Below are 21,174 nucleotides of genomic sequence, written 5' to 3' on the forward strand. Positions count from 1 at the left end.
AATCAGCCAAGACCTCAGAAAAAAAATTGTAGACCTCCACAACTCTGGTTCATCCCTGGGAGCAATTTCCAAACGCCTGAAGGTACCACGTTCATCTGTACAAACAATAGTACGCAAGTATAAACACCATGGGACCACACAGCCGTCATACCGCTCAGGAAGGAGACACGTTCTGTCTCCTGGAGATAAATGTACTTTTGTGCGAAAAGTGCAAATAAATCCCAGAACAACAGCAAAGGACCTTGTGAAGATGCTGGAGGAAACAGGTACAAAAGTATCTATGTCCACAGTAAAACGAGTCCTATATCAACATAACCTGAAAGGCCGCTCAGCAAGGAAGAAGCCACTGCTCCAAAATTGCCATAAAAAAGCCAGACTACAGTTTGCAACTGCACATGGGGACAAAGATCGTACTTTTTGGAGAAATGTCCTCTGGTCTGATGAAACAAAAATGGAACTGTTTGGCCATAATGACCATCATTATGTTTGGAGGAAAAAGGGGGAGGGTTGCAAGCCGAAGAACACCATCCCAACCGTGAAGCACAGGGGTGGCAGCATCATGTTTTGGGGCTGCTTTGCTGCAGGAGGGACTGGTGCACTTCACAAAATAGATGGCATCATGGGGATGGAAAATTATGTGGATATATTGAAGCAACATCTCAAGACATCAGTCAGGAAGTTGAAGCTTGGTCGCAAATGGGTCTTCCAAATGGACAATGACCCCAAGCATACTTCCAAAGTTGTGGCAAAATGGCTTAAGGACAATAAAGTCAAGGTATTGGAGTGGCCATCACAAAGCCCTGACTTCAATCCAATAGAAAATGTGTGGGCAGAACTGAAAAAGCATGTGCGAGCAAGGAGGCCTACAAAGCTGACTCAGTTACACCAGCTCTGTCAGGAGGAATGGGCCAAAATTCACCCAACTTATTGTGGGAAGCTTGTGGAAGGCTACCCGAAACGTTTGACCCAAGTTAAACAATTTAAAGGCAATGCTACCAAATACTAATTGAGTGTATGTAAACTTCTGACCCACTGGGAATGTGATGAAAGAAATAAAAGCTGAAATAAATCATTCGCTCTACTATTATTCTGACATTTCACATTCTTAAAATAAAGTGGTGATAATAACTGACCTAAGACAGGACATTTTTTACTAGGATTAAATGTCAGTCATTGTGAAAAGTTGAGTTTAAATGTATTTGGCTAAGGTGTATGTAAACCTCCGACTTCAACTGTAGGTACACATAATCTGTGTGTCATGTGAGATCAGAATAAACTCTGTTGTGTTTCTTATTAATACTAACCAAAACTATTACTGTATACTTCATGGCGTCAGATAGTCAGTTAGCTAGTTCATACTGTGAGGAGCCTGTTCTGAAGGACCATTCTGTCTCTACTCCTCTCCTTCCAATCCCAAGTAAAAGGAATAGTCAATCATATGATACATGTTATGTATATATAGTACAGCCCACGGCAGCAGCAGCTGAAGGGGTTTTTCAGTCTGTAAGTGATGCAATGTTGCACCTACACTGCAGGGTTTCAGGTAGAGAAGCACAGTACTGTACAGTATGTATGTAATATGACAACCATGGTGAGATAGTACTGTCGAGACAAAATGGGTAATGTGCAAGTGAATCATTTTTAACCCCTTACTATACCTCTACAACGAGCAAGCTCAGAATTGGGAATGTTCTGAGTGAGGATTTCACCATAATTTTACAAGCAGGCAGAGTTCTCAGGAAAGGGCTTGGTAAATAATGGGTTAATCCATGGATAAATGGTGTTGCATAAAAGCTTTGAATGAAACCATTACAATCTAAAAAATGCTGGGTCAATAATGACCCAGTTTGGGTCATTTCTAAAAACGGGGTTATTTTGACCCAGGACTGTTAGGTTACGTGAATGATACTTGATTTACCCAAAAATTTGGTTATTTTGTCCCAGCGGTGGGTTGCTTTTTACTCTTATGCTGGGTTATTGTTATTCAGGTATTTTTGACCAATCTGTGGGTTATCTTACTTTATTGCTGGGTAACCATTATTTCGATTTTTATTGCTTGTCTCTACTATAGAATCTGCTGTTTTTATAATAGTACAAACACTTCTAACGATAACAATCAATGTTATAACGTTACTACAGTATGAAATTATTGACATATGGCCAATCGTGACAAATTGTAAATATACATTTTGTTTTTATTCAGCTATTCATTTCAGCTACGAAATGAAATCATACAAAAGATAAACAGCAAATAAGGAACACACAAATAAACAAAAGCTATAAGCACAATCCATCATTTTGAATCACTGCAGCCCTACCAATTAATACAGCTGAGGAATGGGGCTGAAGAAAAGTAACCACTTTACTCCCCCAACCCCTACCAGGTATACATTTTTAATATGAATTGATGTAAACAACAAAACATAATGTATTCTGCTCCAGAACCTGCCCATTCATGATGGTGAATGCCAGGGAGTAGAGGCGATTGTCCCCTAGTCAGAACGAAGGGGTCGGGTCTCTTGTTCTTTTGGTCGCCTGGCGGAGATAGTCCCAACACCTGTTTGTAATGAAAGAAGGTGTTGTCACTGAAAAAAAAACTGTTAGCTGCAACTGTGTTAAAATCGTTTAAAACAGTGTGCAGTAAAAGTGTATATTTTGCATTTGTGAAATTATTTTGATGTGATATGAAACTAAAGAGCTTTATGTTTCTAGAACCATATCGCTATTTAGAATCGATTCAGGTTTAGATGTCTGTTTTGCCTGCCAGACCCAGTCTAATTCTGAAGAGGTCCTTAAGAGTAACGGTAGGCTCCTTAAGAGTACATCTACCAAACAACCCAGCATTTTTTTTAGAGTGTATGGTCATGTGACCTAAACACACACATGCACACGCGCCTATGTACACACACAAACACGTGCACACAAGCGCGCATACACACAGACACACACATTTCTACGTGGTCCTGAGGGTTGTACAGATCTCATTAAGATAACCCTGCTGATCTCTACGTAGCTGACAGAATCCCCTCTGAGTTGGTTTATCGATGGTGGGATATGGATAGTACCAGAACAGATGCAGAGATTATTGCACTGATAATATAGGGAGGTTTTTCTGATCTGATAATGTAGGAATGATGCTCTGACCTGATAATGTAGTAAGGTTCTTTCTGTCTGGATCATGTTGGAAGGTTCTTTCTGTCTTGATCATGTTGGAAGGTTCTTTCTGTCTTGATCATGTTGGAAGGTTCTTTCTGTCTTGATCATGTTGGAAGGTTCTTTCTGTCTTGATCATGTTGGAAGGTTCTTTCTGTCTTGATCATGTTGGAAGGTTCTTTCTGACCTGATCATGTAGGAAGGTTCTTTCTGTCCTGATCATGTTGGAAGGTTCTTTCTGTCTTGATCATGTTGGAAGGTTCTTTCTGTCTTGATCATGTTGGAAGGTTCTTTCTGTCTTGATCATGTTGGAAGGTTCTTTCTGTCTTGATCATGTTGGAAGGTTCTTTCTGTCTTGATCATGTTGGAAGTTTATTTCTGTCTTGATCATGTTGGAAGGTTCTTTCTGTCTTGATCATGTTGGAAGGTTCTTTCTGTCTTGATCATGTTGGAAGGTTCTTTCTGTCTTGATTATGTTGGAAGGTTCTTTCTGTCCTGATCATGTTGGAAGGTTCTTTCTGTCTTGATCATGGAAGGTTCTTTCTGTCTTGATCATGTTGGAAGGTTCTTTCTGTCTTGATCATGTAGGAAGGTTTCTCTGTCCTGATAATGTAGGAAGATTTCTCTGTCCTGATAATGTAGGAATGTTTCTCTTTCTTGATAATGTATGAACGTTTCTCTGTCCTGATCATGTAGGAAGATTTCTCTGTCCTGATAATGTAGGAAGGTTTCTCTGCCTTGATAATGTAGGAAGGTTTCTCTGTCCTGATAATGTAGGAAGGTTTCTCTGTCCTGATAATGTAGGAAGGTTTCTCTGCCTTGATAATGTAGGAAGGTTTCTCTGCCTTGATCATGTAGGAAGGTTTCTCTTTCTTAATAATGTATGAAGGTTTCTCTTTCTTAATAATGTATGAAGGTTTCTCTTTCTTAATAATGTATGAAGGTTTCTCTTTCTTGATAATGTATGAAGGTTTCTCTTTCTTGATAATGTATGAAGGTTTCTCTTTCTTAATAATGTATGAAGGTTTTTCTGTCCTGATAATGTATGAAGGTTTCTCTTTCTTAATAATGTATGAAGGTTTCTCTTTCTTAATAATGTATGAAGGTTTCTCTTTCTTAATAATGTAGGAAGGTTTCTCTTTCTTGATAATGTATGAAGGTTTCTCTTTCTTAATAATGTAGGAAGGTTTCTCTTTCTTGATAATGTATGAAGGTTTCTCTTTCTTAATAATGTAGGAAGGTTTCTCTTTCTTAATAATGTAGGAAGGTTTCTCTTTCTTAATAATGTAGGAAGGTTTCTCTTTCTTGATAATGTATGAATGTTTCTCTTTCTTAATAATGTAGGAAGGTTTCTCTTTCTTAGTAATGTAGGAAGGTTTCTCTTTCTTAATAATGTATGAAGGTTTCTCTTTCTTAATAATGTATGAAGGTTTCTCTTTCTTAATAATGTAGGAAGGTTTCTCTTTCTTAATAATGTAGGCATGTTTCTCTGTCCTGATAATGTAGGAAGGTTTCTCTGTCCTGATAATTTCAAGAATTCTCTGTCCTGATAATGTAGGAAGGTTTCTCTGTCCTGATAATTTCAAGATTTCTCTGTCCTGATAATGTAGGAAGATTTTTCTGTCCTGATAATGTAGGAAGGTTTCTCTGTCCTGATAATTTCAAGATTTCTCTGTCCTGATAATGTAGGAAGGTTTCTTGAAGTCTTTCTTAGTTTGGCTATTTCTCCTCAGATGATCATGTTGAATGTCTGTGGTATGGAATATTATGGAGAACATTTTAGGGTAGAGATAACATCAATACCACAAACACATAGTAAATTACATTTATGGGAAAATTGCCAGTGCCACTATTGCTACAGTATAATTTTCCATATGTAATATAATGTATCTAAGGATGCTTAATATACAGTTCATAATTCATGGAATAGTTATCATACCCAGCACACCCCTAACTACAGTAACTACTAGTGTGTTCCCTCTATTTAGGACCCAGTTGTCGCTTCAGCCTTTGCGCAGATATGCAGTGTGTGTGGGTGTGTGTGTGTGACAGTCCCCTCCCACAGTGGCATGTGTATTATTAGCCCAGGGGACTGGGGACGGGTGTGGCTGCCATACAAGCCACACTGGTTCCTGCTCTCCCCCCCCCACCCCATCCCCCCTCTGAATGGCGGGGTAGAAGATGAGATCTCATGTTGAATGTGAGGCCGGACGTTGTGTGTGTGTGTGTGTGTGTGTGTGTGTGTGTGTGTGTGTGTGTGTGTGTGTGTGTGTGTGTGTGTGTGTGTCTGCGCACGGCACACACTCTGATCCGGTCAGGGAGAGGACACAAGACACAGGAGACACACACACACACACACACACACACACACACACACACACACACACACACACACACACACACACACACACACACACACACACACACACACACACACACACACACTGACACTGACACTCAGCAGCAGAGATGGCACCAGAAGATCTAAAGGAGGATGTAGAGCAGAAGGCCTGAAGGGAGGATGGATGTGAAGATTGTGAGTGTTTGGTTAGGACCGTCAGGGTGAATATCATAGGGAAAGGAAAAAGGACGTGTCCTGGCTTAGGCTGTCTGGCTGTGCCCTGCCCTGGGCTTTTCTGGGGCTGCTGGCGTCGGCAGTTTTCCAGTATGTCCTGTCCCTATCTACAGTATCGTCTCTGACTGGGACTGAGCTGGGACAAACACACACTTCAGGACAGGACAGGACAGGACAGGACAGGACAGGGTAGCTCGCTAGCTGGATAACACCTAGTACTTCGACTGCGAATCGGCCTGAATACCCAATGCCATCCATCACTCTGGATTATGTTTTTATTTTCCTAAATCTCTTTATTAGCTTTAAACGGGTAAAGAAGAATACATTTGGTAATCATACGTCCGGCAGTATGTGTACAGTAGAATAATAATAATACTGGAGAATAAACAGGACACAGACAGACACATTGACTGCAGTTGGAGGGTACTGGTCTGGATGACTTTGGTTGATCAATACTTGGACTGTACAGTTCTCATGATGTAGGATTATTACCGCCTTGTGGAATTCGAGCGTTTCTATTGGTCGAGAGGAACTATGAATGGGTTACCAGGTAAGATCTGTTACCAGGATAAGTTTCTCTCTAACTGTCAGACCTTTCTTTACAACTATGACAAATGAAACGTAAAGCATAAGATACATTTGACGTTCATGAGTTTTTAAAACTTGGACATACTCTAGAGAATGTAAGACTATTGCTGAATTCTGATCCTGGATCAAATGCGGCTGTGTGCGATCACGTTCCTGGAAGAATACACCTCTAGCTTAACATGAATTTTGGACCAAATGAAAAGATCTTGAGGGAATCAAATCTTGATAGAACAAAGCAAACACAAATAAACACAACCATTTCACAACAGAGAACGTAAGACCAACTGAAGACCAAGAGCCTAAAAACATTACTCACTGGGTTGGTACAGTCAATAAAAAGTGTCAAGCTGACCAACCATGTGGTGTAGCAGCAGCAGACTGTACCTTAACAGGTGAGGCTGTCAGGCAACAGACAGATGATGGGACAGTGATTTGTGATCGGATGCCTTGATGGCTCTGTAGATTTGAACATGGTCTTAGCAACACCCTAGTTGTGGGTTTAGTTTAGGATCTCTTTTAGGGCAATCGCTCAGTGTAGATTGTGGGCCACATTTGAACTCACTGGCCTTTATAAGAAATACTGCTTGTATGAAGATAACAGGGACCAAAAATGGAGCATAATATTTTGGTGTTTAAGAAATACCTTTGGATTGTAATGAAAATGCCTGGGGTGGAGGGAGAAAGGGGGAAAATGTCTACATTTGTAACCTTGTTCCCAGGCTCAAATTGCTGCCTCAAAGTTCGACTTGAAACTGGTGCGGTTAAAATCTAGGCAAGAGAGGGAGCAAGCCTGCTATACAGCTGTATTAGATGGGACTTTGAAAAATTGCGAAAATCGGCAATTAATATATATGTTCTATCACAGGGATCATATTGTTTTTGGAGAGCCCGATTGATTTGGAATTCAGGCATATAAAGTTTATGTGAAAACTGTTTCTTAGATGCATACTTTCCAATTTCCCAAACCCACTTCCTTGTTAAGCCCATTACGTGCGATGCTCGCACATTGAAATCCACAAAGAGGGGGAGGTGCTAGATAGTGATGGACTGAGAGATCAGCCAACTAAAACCCCTGGCTGTTTCGCGCCTGCCATAGACTGCAATTCAAGTCCCATTCTGAGGCGCTCTGAAACTAGACATCTCGACAGAGAGAGAGAGCCGCTGGTGGGTGGGATTACTACCCTGAATAAAAATATAAACGCAACATGTAAAGTGTTGGTCCCATATTTCATGAGCTGAAATAAAATATGCATTAAATGTGTCATGCGCACAAAAATCTTATTTCTCAAAATGTTTGGAACATATTTCTTTACATCCCTCTGAGTGAACATTTCTCTTTTGCCAAGATAATCCATCCACCTGACAAGGTGTGGCATATCAACACGCTGATTAAACAGAATGATCATAACACACGTGTGCTGGGGACAATATAAGCCCACTCTAAAATGTCCAGTTTCGTCACACAACACAATGCCACAGATGTTTGTAGGGAGCGTGCAATTGGCATGCTGACTGCATGAATGACCACCAGAGCTGTTGCCAGAGAATTGAATGTTCATTTCTCTACCATAAGCCACCTCCAAAGTCGTTTTAGAGAATTTGGCAGTACGTCCAACCGGCCTCACAACCGCAGACCGCGTGTATGGCGTTGTGTCGGCAAGCGGTTTGCTGATGTCAACGTTGTGAACAGAGTGCCCCATGGTGGTGGTGGGGTTATGATATCGGAAGGCATAAACTACGGACAACAAACACAATTGCATTGTGACCAACAGATACATATTTATATTCCCAGTCATGTGAAATCCATAGATTAGGGCCTAATGAATTCATTTAAATTGACTGATTTCCTCATATGAACTGTAACTTAGTAAAATCTATGAAATTGTTGCATGTTGCGTTTATATTTTGGTTCAGTATACATTTGTAACGCCTTTGTTGTGCCTAAATAGGGACTGTGGCTCTTAATAACACTTAATAACACATAACACATTAATAACATGTGCATATTTGTGCTATACAGTGCGTTCAGAAAGTATTCAGACACCTTTACTCTCCCACATTTTGTTATGTTACAGCTTTATTCTTAAATGGATTCAATAGTTTCCCCCCTCATCAATCTACAAATAATACGCCATAATGAGAAAGAAAAAACGGCTTTTTGGAAAGATAATAAAAAATTTCATTTATATATGTATTCAGTACCTTTTTCTCAGTACTTTGTTGAAGCGTCTTTGGCAGCAATTACAGCATTGAGTCTTCTTGGGTATGACGTTCAAATCTTGGCACACCTGTATTTGGGGAGTTTCTCCCATTCTTCTCTGCAGATCCTCTCAAGCTCTGTCAGGTTGGATGGGGAGCGTTGCTGCACAGCTATTTTCAGGTCTCTCCAGAGATGTTCGATCGGGTTCAAGTCTGGGCTCTGGCTGGGCCACCCAAGGACATTCAGAGACATGTCCCGAATTCACTCCTGGGTTGTTTTGGCTGTGTGCTTAGGGTCGTTGTCCTGTTGGAAGGTGAACCTTTGCCCCAATCTGAGGTCCTGAGCACTCTGGAGCAGGTTTTCATCTAGGATCTCCATGTACTTTGCTCCGTTCATATTTCCCTCGATCCTGACTGGTCTCCCAGTCAGGATCCCCACAGCATGATGCTGCCCAAAACATCCCCACAGCATGATGCTGCCAGCACCAAGCTTCATTGTAGGGATGGTGCCAGGTTTCCTCCAGACGTGACAGTTGGCATTCAGGCCAAAGAGTTCAATCTTGTTTTCTTCAAACCAGAGAATCATGGTCTGAGAGTCTTTTAGGTGCCTTTTGGCAAACTCCAAGCGGGCTGTCATGTGTCTTTTAGTGAGGAGTGGCTTCCATCTGGCCACTACCATAAAGGTCTGATTGGTTGAGTGCTGCAGAGATGGTTGTCCTTCTGGAAGGTTCTCCCATCTCCACAGAGGACCTCTGTCAGAGTGACCATCGGGTTGTTGGTCACCTCCCTGTCCAAGGCCCTTCTCCCCCGATTGCTCACTTTGTCCGGGCGGCCAGCTCTAGGAAGAGTCTTGGTGGTTCCAAACTTCTTCCATTTAAGAATGATGGAGGCCACTGTATTCTCGGGGACCTTCAATGATGCAGACATTTTTTGGTACTCTTCCCCAGATCTGTGCCTCGACACATTCCTGTCTTGGAGCTCTACAGAGAATTCCTTCGGCCTCATGGCTTGGTTTTTGCTCTGACATGTCAACTGTGGAACCTTATATAGACAGGTGTGTTCCTTTCCAAATCATGTTCAATCAATTGGATTAACCACAGGTGGACTCCAATCAAGTTGTAGAAACATCTCAAGGATGATCAATGGAAACAGGATGCACCTGAGCTCAATTTCGAGTCTCACAACAAAGGGTATTTTTGTATATGTATAAAAAGATATTCCGTGTTAAACAAAATCTGTATAAGTATAAAAGAACTTCTTCTTTTAGTTTTTATTTTGCATACAATATAAGTAGCTCAGCCTTGGTATTATTTATTTTCGACAGTCTTTTGTGCTCATCTTTATTGAGGGATCCAATCATTCCAGACCTCACTGTACATGCTTTCTCATACACGCAGAGACACACACACACACACACATGCAAAAGTGTGTGTGTTGTGGCTGGGTTTTGGGTGCAGGGAAACGCCTGCCATGGCTCAGATGGCGACAGATGGCTTGAGACAAATCAGCCTGGGAGTCAAGAACCCTGCCCCTCTTAGTCTGTGTGGAGGACGATCTGCCATGCTGGGGAATGTGTGTGTGTGTGTGTGTGTGTGTGTGTGTGTGTGTGTGTGTGTGTGTGTGTGTGTGTGTGTGTGTGTGTGTGTGTGTGTGTGTGTGTGTGTGTGTGTGTGTGTGTGTGTGTGTGTGTGGGTGTAACGTTGTTGTATATGTTTGTGTAGGTTGTGTAGGTTGCAACACCTACCTATGCATTGTTTAGGAACAATTACTGTATGTACTCTATCTTACACTTTTACCATGATAACATTTCATCGTCTTGGCATTAACCAGGCTACTGTTTCTCATCCAGTGACATTGTACCTCTTTGCTGTAATAACCTTATTCTCCACGAAGTGCTTTATAATCTGCTCATAAATTATAGCTCAGTAGTTGCTGGTCTGGCTGCCAAGACAATCCGTGCATTACGTAGTCCCGTAAGGTTTTCCCATACAGGGAAATTCTCAGAGGGCTCATCGCTTCAATACTGTTCACTCGAAACGATGCACTGCACTTCTACTTCATCTACTGTTAGTACTCAAGCCAGCCATGCACAGTGAATGCCGTTCCCCTTTTGAAAGCCTGCGAAATGAGTGAGCGTGTGTGTGCGCGCGCGTGTGTGGCCAAGACGAGCAGTCCAGCAGTCTGTGCCAGTATTCCTCTTTCTCTTACAATCAGGCCTTAAGCCCTGCTAACCTCTATAATCCCATTCCCAAATCACACACACACACTGCCCCTTGACTCGCATCTCTCTGCCTGCTCCTAATCCCGATGCAATCCCCCTAAATGTGCTGCTGGGGTTGAGGTTCCCTGTCTGTGTATAGCATCAGTCTTCTCCAGCCCTGGTCCTGAATGGAAACAAAGAGTGTGCAGGCTTTTTGTTCCAGTCTGGCACTAACACATCCGATTAAACTAATCCTCAAACCCTTGATTAGTTAAAGAAGGTGTGTCAGTGCTGGGCTGGAGCGAAAGCCTGCACACCCTTCTGGGCCCACTCCCCCAGGTCTAGTTAAGGCAGCTAGCCAGTGTTTGTCCCTGATATCCAGAGATAGTGTTTTAGTTTTCTGCTTGTTGAGGTAATTCACTCAGCTCTATTTTTAGTACGGATGTAATAGATGTAGAGTGGATGAATGCTGCCGTTTCACTTTCCAAAGGACACACTGGTGGTTAGGGATAAGAATAGTAAAATGTCAGACACCTCCGGCCAATCAGTAGAGGTGGTACTGGCACTCAGCCAATGAGGAAAAGCCTTGTTGACAGGTCCGCAGTGCGTAAGGAGATGATTGGCAGGTCAAATATGGATAAGGAGCAGAGGGAGATGGAGTCAGAGAATGCAGGAATGTGCATGTTAGCTGGTTATTTTGGGGAAGACATGAACGGCATGCTAGTAATGCGTGTGTGTGTGTGTGTGTGTGTGTGTGTGTGTGTGTGTGTGTGTGTGTGTGTGTGTGTGTGTGTGTGTGTGTGTGTGTGTGTGTGTGTGTGTGTGTGTGTGTGTGTGTGTGTGTGTGTGTGTCACTGCCACTCCATCTCCCTCCCTCCTCTGGTGTTGGGGAAACTGCTCTGAAAATGTGGTTTACCAAGCTACCAATTACTTCCCACTGGAAGAAGTTAAGCTACTGTATCAACTCCGTGGAGGAGTGGGTCACCTGTGTGGTCGGGCAAAACCAAGAGTCAGACAAGGCAATGCAGTTCAAAATGTTTGACAGGTAGGGGAATCTTCAGGTCCCAAAAGAATGTTCACTCAAATGTAAAACCTTAAAATCAAGTACTGGCCCTTTCACAGCGATAACTCAACTTAAATAGCTGGGGAAGATAATATTTAACCCCAAGACAGAGAGAACTTCCAACCTTAGGCATACTAGGGTGCTGGCTGGTCCAACAATTATGACAGAGCTTCAGCGGGTCCTCCTCCCAGCTCTTTCTCCCTCTTCTTTGGTATTATGGCAGTCCCCAAACAAGATAGGTGCATGCCGCCACCTACTGTATTGGCTTTGCATCAGCCTACTATTCTGTAGTATGAATTCATTACAATTTGAAAAAAATTATAATAATTGCCCTACCAACTAACCCTGCACCCATTACAACCTCACCACTATTCCACTACTTTGGCCCTATCAGATACTACTCCAGACCAGTAGCCTGGGAGGATGGGACACTATCGTTCAAAACATCTTGTAACTATTCTGCTGTAATATTCCGTACACCCAAGTACACTATATACAAAAGTATGTGGACACCCCTTCAAATTAGTGGATTCAGCCATTTCAGCCTCACCCGTTGCTGACAGGTGTATAAAATAGAGCACACAGCCATGCAATCTCCATAGACATACATTGGCAGTAGAATGGCCTTACTGAAGAGCTCAGTGACTTTCAACGTGGCACCGCCATAGGATGCCACCTTTTCAACAAGTCAGGACATTCAATTTCTGTTCTGCTAGAGCTGCCCCAGTCAACTGTAAGTGCGGTTATTGTGAAGTGGAAATGTCTTGCAGCAACAGCTCAGCGGTAGGCCACACAAGCTCAAAAGCACGTAAAAATCATCTTTCCTCAGTTGCAGCACTCACTACCAAGTTCCAAACTGCCTCTGGAAGCAACGTCAGCACAAGAACTGTTAGTCAGGAGTTTTGTGAAATGGGTTTCCGTAGCCGAGCAGCCGCACACAAGCCTCAGATCACCATGCACAATGCCAAGCGTCGGCTGGAGTGGTGTAAAGCTCTCCGCCATTGGACTCTGGAGCAGTGGAAACGCGTTCTCTGGAGTGATGAATCACGCTTCACCATCTGGCAGGCCGACAGACAAATCTGGGTTTGGCGGATGCCAGGAGCACGCTACCTTCCCCAATGCATAGTACCAACTGTAAAGTTTGGTGGAGCTCGGTGTGAAAGAATGTGACTGGCCTGCACAGAGCCCTGACCTCAACTGCATCGAACATTGGAATTGGAACGCCGACTGCGAGCCAGGCCTAGTCGCCCAACATCAGTGCCCGACCCCACTAATGCTCTTGTGGCTTAATGGAAGCAAGTCCCCGCAGCAATGTTGCAACATCTAGTGGAAAGCCTTCCCAGAAGAGTGGAGGCTGTTTATAGCAGCAAGGGGGGGACAAACTCCATATTAATACCCATGATTTTGGAATGAGATGTTAGACAAGTAGGTGTCCACATACTTTTGATCATGTAGTGTACATCTCTGCAGCTGCCACCACAACATCAAACCTTATCCTCTGTGATTTAGATTCCATTCCACCGGTACAAATTGACAACCATGGCCATGAACGCCCCCCCCCCCCCAAAAAAAACAAAACTTACTGAAGCACATGTTACTACTATCACTCTATTGGCCTCAGCCTACTCACCGATGCTACACATTCCTATGTCTCATGAGCTCCTGCACACTTCTCGCATCTAGGAATCTCACTCTGACACACTGCTGCCACATGACCATAAGCTTGACACCTAAAACACCGTACTGGAGTCAGGTATAAAGTTCTCAGGGGATAACAGACACATCCTAACTTGACTTTATCTGGTAACGACTCTGCATCACCGGGTCTGAGTCACACCAGACGGCGGGCTTCACAGACAACTGGAATCTTCAGCTTCAGTTGATCCTCCTCAACGCCACTCGAGTTCTCTATTTTCGATGGCTTCCTACTCCGGAGAGGAAAGCAAGTCACAGTTCTTGGCCTCAGTCGTGTGGTGCGAAGTGCTTGCTCCCTCTGGATGGCAGAAACGCAACAGCAAAAAAATCAACACTTTCACCGACCCAACCTCTTCTCCAACCAACTTGACACCACATATTGATTTGCCTGAAGGCAAGGATCCATTCTCTCAAAAAAATCTCACTCCCACCGAGCCAGAATCATCATGTTCATCATCGGAACGAAGTTCAACCTCGGCTGTCTTCACCACACCTGCCACCGCAGTTAATTCATCCTCACTCTCATCACTTTCAGTTTCCTTCTGTAGCCCTTCTAAAAGTTATGTGTGATCCACCACTCCATATTCACTCAAAACATGTTCCACTTTTCTCATTTCTTTCCTGTCCGCCATCTTCTCCTTTATGAGATCTTCCAGAATAGCATTCCATATTTACTTATAATTTGCTCTACTTTTTTTCCTGTCCTCCTTCTTCTTCTTCTTCTTCTTCTTCTTCTTCTTCTTACCCCCATCTCCAGGCCACCCACAATCGGCCACACACTGGCCTCATTGGCCTCTCTCCCCCTTGTGCATGCCACTGCATGGTCTATATACTGCTGCTGCAGCCCTAATTGCAGCCAGGTGTCTAAGGTGTGCAGCTGCAGTCAATTAAGTCTCTGTGACTATTTGCCACACCCTGTACTGAGTCATTTAGCCACCAGCTGGGGCCAAAAGCGGGTCCCAGCCCTATGCCCCTCGTGTGCTCACTAAAGCAAAAAATATTGTTTACTTAACAACAAAAAAATGTAGTTCACTACATCCAAACTACTTAGTTAAAAATGTGCATATGTAAATCTGAAATGTCATGGACAACAAATTGGAAGAACAGATCACGTTGGCGTCATATGGATAACAGAATGTGTAATTTAGCCTATTCTCATGTGAGCAAACTTGCAAACTTCACCCATATTTTAGTTTTGCAAAAAAAGTAGTGTGTAGTTCCAGTAGTTAGCTGCACCACTACATGGCAATTTTTTTTTTTAACTGAAAACACTACCTAGATTTGAATTTAGTTCAACGACCACCAAGCCACTGAAAATGTAGTTAAATAAATAGTTGAAAATGTAGTTAAATAAATAGCACTACTCCCCAACACTGCCCTCCTCTCATCATTCCATCTCTTTCACCTCCTGACCACACCACCCTCCTCCCTTTCTTCTCATATCCTCCCTCCTTTCCTTTCTTCTTCCCTCCCTCCCTCCCTAAATCAGCCTAACGTCTTTCCTGAGGGAGTGTAAGCAGATTGAATGAGAAAGACTCCATTAATCATTCTATCAGCTCTAGATTGGGCACCTGTTGGCGCTACTTCTGGGGTCCTCACTTTGTTTTTGTTTTTTAATCAGGCACTGTCACTGGCCAGAGCTACTTTATTGGGGTATTTGGGGCTCATGGGGTCAGATAAATCTTCATATTTACTTAGACAGGGCTTCTTTGAAGGCACCAACACTAATTCACTAGCCTATTCCTCTCCATAGCTTGTCTCTCTAACCATCTGTCCTGTCCCTCTGTCCACTCACCGTGGCTACTGCAGCTGGCCTGGCAGGGCTGGTCTGTGTGTGTTGCTGGATCTGGCTGGCACGGCGGAGGTCCGGACCGGTGATACGGACAGACAGGGAAAACGTTTGTTTCCACTAGAAGACAATGTTCCTACAGGGGAGAGAGACAGGAAGACAGGGATACAATACGCTCCTTTCAGACCAAACCAACAGAGCGATGGCGACATGGTGGATGACGACATGGTGGATCTATCTGTCTGTGTGTGTGTGTGTGTGTGTACGTATGTGCGTGGAGAACTATCCTCTTCCACAAACACAAGGATGACGTGGATTTGGAGAAATAAGTGATTGCCCATCAAAGTGCCAGTGAATCATAAGTAGTGTTAAACGGTTAAAGTCTCTTGCTCCATTTCCGCTCCATCCACGAAGCCCATCAACATGAATAGTATTATGAAACAAGCTTTGGGAAAGCCAGTCTTCATCTCGCAGCTGAATCACGTTGACAAGTTTTCAACACCATAGTGGTTTGAATAAACAGCAGACCATCAGCAAATGACATGCCAACTAATCTTCTCTTAATTGGTATGTGAAGTGTGTGTGTGTGCATGTGTGCCCTCATACAGTGTGCTCTCGTACAGTGTTGTGTGTGTGTGTGTGTGTGTGTGTGTGTGTGTGTGCATGTGTGCCCTCATACAGTGTGTGTGTGCTCTCGTACAGTGTGTGTGTGTGTGTGTGTGTGTGTGTGTGTGTGTGTGTGTGTGTGTGTGTGTGTGTGTGTGTGTGTGTGTGTGTGTGTGTGTGTGTGTGTGTGTGTGTGTGTGTGTGTGTGTGTGTGTGTGTGTGTGTGTGCGCGCGCCCTCATACAGTGTGGGTGTGGATAATGGAGGGCATTTTATTGTACTGCATAAACTAGGCTATAACATTGATTCTCTCTCCCACATGCACTTAACCTGTTTCTACAGCTAGTTACCCCACTGCATAATGCATAAAGGAGCATAAAGTACAGGTCAATGATGCTATAAGTGTTGAAATGGGAGATATCTTGACTAGCCTGTGTCCTAATAACTGTGTGTGTGTGTGTGTGTGTGTGTGTGTGTGTGTGTGTGTGTGTGTGCGTGCGTGCGTGCGTGCGTGCGTGCGTGCGTGCGTGCGTGCGTGCGTGCGTGCGTGCGTGTCAATCACAATCAACCAAATTATGGAATTTCTCGTGGAATGATGCTGTCAAATCAAGACACTTGTAGAATCTATGCCAAGGCGTATTGATGCTCTTCTGGTGGCTCATGGTGGCAATACGCCCTATTAAGAAACTTTACTGTATGCTGGTGTTTCCTTTATTTTGGCAGTTACCTGTATATACATAATGTATGTATTAGTGGGTTTGGACCGCTATGTCTGTTTATTGGGATTCCCAAGATTTTTCTAAAATCTCTTGCTTTTTTCCCCAGGTTTGTCCGGGTTTTCCAGCATGTTTGGGAAAAAGAAGAAGAGGCTAGAGATTTCGGCTCCGTCTAACTTCGAGCACCGGGTCCACACTGGTTTCGACGAGCGGGAGCAGAAGTTCACAGGTCTGCCCCAGCAATGGCAGAGTCTCCTGGCAGACACAGCCAACAGACCCAAGCCCATGGTAGACCCCTCCTATATCACACCCATACAGCTGGCTCCTATGAAGGTAGAGTACCGGTGGACAAATGGTCCTACTCAGTCTGTCTGTATTCTCAGATCCCTTTCTTTCTGTCTTTTCTTTTTCTTTCTCTGGGATTCTCTCTTTACATCTCCGTTTTATTCTCTGTCTGTGTCTGTGTCTGTGTGTGTGTGTGTGTGTGTGTGTGTGTGTGTGTGTGTGTGTGTGTGTGTGTGTGTGTGTGTGTGTGTGTGTGTGTGTGTGTGTGTGTGTGTGTGTGTGTGTGTGTGTGTGTGTGTCTGTCTGTACTGTACCTATCTATACACACCCAGTGTCTTTGAGCACCAGTCTGGCTCCTTTCACCTGTTATGAGCTGTTATGTTGTCTTTATATGGAGGGAAGATGGGCAATTCTTCAACGACATGAGTACACACTTCCTCAAGACTCTAAGAAGCCATAGACCTTGTAAGGAGAAATAGAACTTCTGATAGTACCTGAGCTATCCAGGAATACTAATCTATTAACGGATTGACTGTTACATCCTTCGTCTTTCCATTATTGATCCTGGGAGTGTCTTTTACTTCCAGTCACTTACATACACTTACAACACTTAAGGTGACGATTGGATGGTCCTGAAAGACAAAGTTATCTTTGGCCAAGATTGTTGCCAAACGTGAAGATATCAAAAGCGCTGCCATCCCAGCTAACAACAAACGTTCCCACAACTTTAGAGAACTTAGTCTCATTAGGTCATTAACTAACTTTTTCTATAGGAATGTTCCCGTGCTGTGCAAGGAATGTTTGCAAGAGACCATTCCCTTTATGTCAAATAAAACGTACCCAGAACGTGGTTATTATGTTCTAGACACGTTTAACGAGAACGTTGCAAGAACGTTTGTGTCCAGTTTTCTGTGGGTTAGGAGAATATTCCATCAACATCCCACCAAACATGGTTGTCATGTTCTCGGAACATAAGCTATTCCTGTTCTAGACATGTAAAAGTTAAACATTCACGTATCCAGCTTTGTGTGGATTAGGAGAATATTCCATCAATGTCCCACCAAACACGGTTGCCAGGTTCCCAGAATATAAATTATTAGGAGAATATTTCATCAATTGATCACATCTCGTTACTGAGCCAATCAAGGCCCTGATTTACCCATTCATAGCACTTTGTCTGTCAAAGATACTCACACACAGTGCCTTGACCATACAGTACATGTTCATTTATACAGTAATTATTATTCAACATGTCCTCACCTGGGATTTGAACTCACTACCTCTTGGTCCACGGTGCTCCTATCTTCCTGCTATGCCACCATGGCCGTGTCATGTATCAGTTAATCTGACTATTCTCGCTTTTTTTAACTTATTGAAGGGCTTTCTGTGTAGTTGTCTAATGTTGGAGGGACATATTCACCTGCTTTAATGATACCCCTGAATCACTATGATCAATGCCATCTTTGATTGAGTGTACTTTTAACAGAGTTGAGATTCACTTCAAAGTGCATTCACCCTATTGCTTACGCCTATCAAGTTGTTAAGATCTTCACAAATGCCTATGGAGGAGGGGTTAGGGTTTCATATTGACAAGGCCTAACTGTACTTGCCCAATAATTACATGGTGCAGTGATATTCCTTATAGGGATAGTGGTTAGGGCATTTTTCATTGGTGCTGTTGGCCTGGGTTCGAGACCCTCTACCGGAGTCCCCCTACTCTCACGTTCTTAGCAAAACACGTTAATGTCATTATTGCCCTTTTGAAATGCATTTATTAACCATTCCAATTGTTTATATGGATATTTCATTAGAGCACTTGGAAATACCATCTTTGCATCTTTCTTTATTATCATAATGGTTTATAGATTTCTCCTCTTTCACGCATCTCTGGAACTGGCTACCAGCTTTGTGCTTTTGGGCACGACCTCCAGATGCTTCTGCAGGTTTTGATGTGGTGTTTCTGGACAAAGAGATCAATGCTGCCTTTGCAGAGTTTTCATTTGACTAAAATGTTGTTCTCTTTCTCCTCGGAATAACTCAAAATAATGGGAGCGTTTCCACGAGGAACAGATTAAGCGGGTTGACAACCCAGCTGCCGTCTTTCTTCTGTTTTAAACTTTACGATAGGCTATTGGAAACGGGTAAAACTATAGAATGAATTCCATTAGCATGAGGACAAGGCTTTAAGAAATATATTTAACATGCCGGTAGATATATCCTTCTGAAAGTAATATACAGGTTACTTGAAAAAGTAACTAATAATATTACAATATTTGAAGACAGTTACTTGTTATATAACTCTGTTACTCATAAAAGTAACTTAGTAATTATTACCCCAACACTGGTCTGAAGTGATCCTGTTGGAATCTGTCTATTTTTACACATTAAAACTTTGAGATGGAACTCTATGTTCTGTACTGTTTTGGTATAACTGGCGTCATCATTGCTTAAATGGCAAACGTGAGAATGTACATGAGAAAGTACAGACACGCTACTGTAAATATACACATTGATGACATTCTGAGAATATGCTAACCATGTTCTGGGTACACAGTATGTTTCCATCAGAAGCAACACTACCACCTGGGCCATGTACCGGCAACAAGTCAGGACCGTTCCAGATAGAAAGGCAATGACGAGAGCTGATGTGATTCCTTATCAAGGGACACATTGTTCTACATGGTATACGTGGTGTGGATTTCAAGAAGACACAGAGCATTCTCTTTGAGGTGCTTAGCTTTCAATGCAAAAACACATTTGAATTAGATCAGATCGGTGTGTTGTAACTGTTGCCAAATAATGACATTAACATACTGTATGTTGCCAAGGAAGTGAGAGTAGGGTGAATCCCCTAAGCGGGACTCAAACCCAGGCCACCAGGACCAATGACAAACACCCTAACCACTCTCCCAATAACGTATACAGTATCTTTAGGGCTTGTGCTTATTGGACCAGTATAGTTAGGCCCTGTCCAGATGAACTCCTAACCCCCCCACCCTAGGCATTCATGTAGATCTTAAACAACTTGATAGGTATAAGCAATAGGGTGAGTGCACTTTGAAGTGAACCTCAGCTCTGTTAAAAGTACACAATACACTTTTATTGATCATAGTGATTCAGGAGCATCCTTAAAACAGGTTAATATGCCCCGCCGACATTAGACAACTACACAGAAAGTCCTTAAATTGTCGAAATAAGCAAATCAGATCAACGGTGACAGAATAGTCCAATAAAGTGAGAACTGATAGAGACATGGTGGTGTGGCAGGAATATCTGAATGCTAGCAACCAAGAGGTTGCAAGAACATGGCAACCATGTTCTGTGTATGTTTGATGTGACGTTGTTGGAATATTCTCCCAAACCTCCGAAAACTGGACACGGGAATGTTCTTGCAACGTCCCATGAAAAGTGTTTTGAACGTTAATGCTGTATATTCTGAGAACAGGGTAACCACGTTCTAGATAAGTTCTACTTGACATTGAGGGGTTCTCAGAACGTTTTTGCTTAACGCGGCTAGAATGTTCCCCTAACTAATGGAAAACTGGAAACAAACATTAGGGGAACATTCCGGGTAACAAAAACGTTCTCTCTCCCTCGAATTGTCAGCTGGGGTAACTAGTAATGGTTCAGCGAAATGCAATATCCCATCATTCTGCTTGACAAAACAATACAATCTCTTTGCAGATGACACTGTGAGATGAATTGCCCATGTTTCCTCCACCTCTGTGACTGTGTTCCTCCTTGTCCCTGCCTCTTCTGAGTGTCTCCCGATGCTGTGTTGTTGTTCAATGATTATTTATATTGTCGTTTTTTTCCCCCCGATAGGGGCAGATACAATTAATAACATCGAATCTTCAACAGTCAGATGCATTCCACCCTCGCGCTATAGCCTATGCGTGTTTATGTCGAAGCAGTCCTTGAAGTTGTAGTGCTTGTTTAAAATACTCTACTCCTTTAGGAAGCATCAGAGTGGCTTCTGAAGGGGTTCTATCCATTATGCCCAGGCTGTTAGCTGTCGTTGTACCTAGGGGTCCCAGCCAGTGGTACTGTCAGTCCTACTCCCTGTCTGTGGTGTCCCCTTCATACTGCATGTGTGGCTCTCGACCCTCACACCCTGTGTCCTCCGTGTCACCACACCTGCTTTTATTTACTGTTATTACACGCTGTGCAATGAACTGACACAAGCCAACGACGCACACGACACGGACAGACCACTTTATGGTTTCAGCAACTGTTTTGATATTTAACAATCAAACTGAATAGCTGCCACTGCTCAAATGGAAAAACAAATGAATCGTTCGTGATT

The 21,174-nt window shown here is 43.0% G+C and overlaps 1 protein-coding gene across 3 annotated transcripts in view; it reads left to right on the plus strand.

Moving 5' to 3' along the window:
* Positions 1 to 21,174, plus strand: part of LOC139556606 (serine/threonine-protein kinase PAK 5-like) — a 112,734-nt gene that overhangs the window by 28,443 nt on the left and 63,117 nt on the right. Inside the window, exons 1-2 of one of the 3 annotated variants that reach the window (XM_071370762.1) lie at positions 5,634 to 6,278; positions 16,693 to 16,916. In XM_071370762.1, coding sequence (XP_071226863.1) covers positions 6,263 to 6,278; positions 16,693 to 16,916 — 240 coding nt within the window. In that variant the 5' untranslated portion in view covers positions 5,634 to 6,262. Of the gene's footprint in view, positions 1 to 5,633; positions 6,279 to 16,692; positions 16,917 to 21,174 lie in introns of those variants that run through there. The other 2 variants (XM_071370764.1, XM_071370763.1) reach the window with 2 other exon arrangements.

This window comes from Salvelinus alpinus, chromosome 27, assembly GCF_045679555.1.
Source record: "Salvelinus alpinus chromosome 27, SLU_Salpinus.1, whole genome shotgun sequence".
Taxonomy (NCBI): domain Eukaryota; kingdom Metazoa; phylum Chordata; class Actinopteri; order Salmoniformes; family Salmonidae; genus Salvelinus; species Salvelinus alpinus.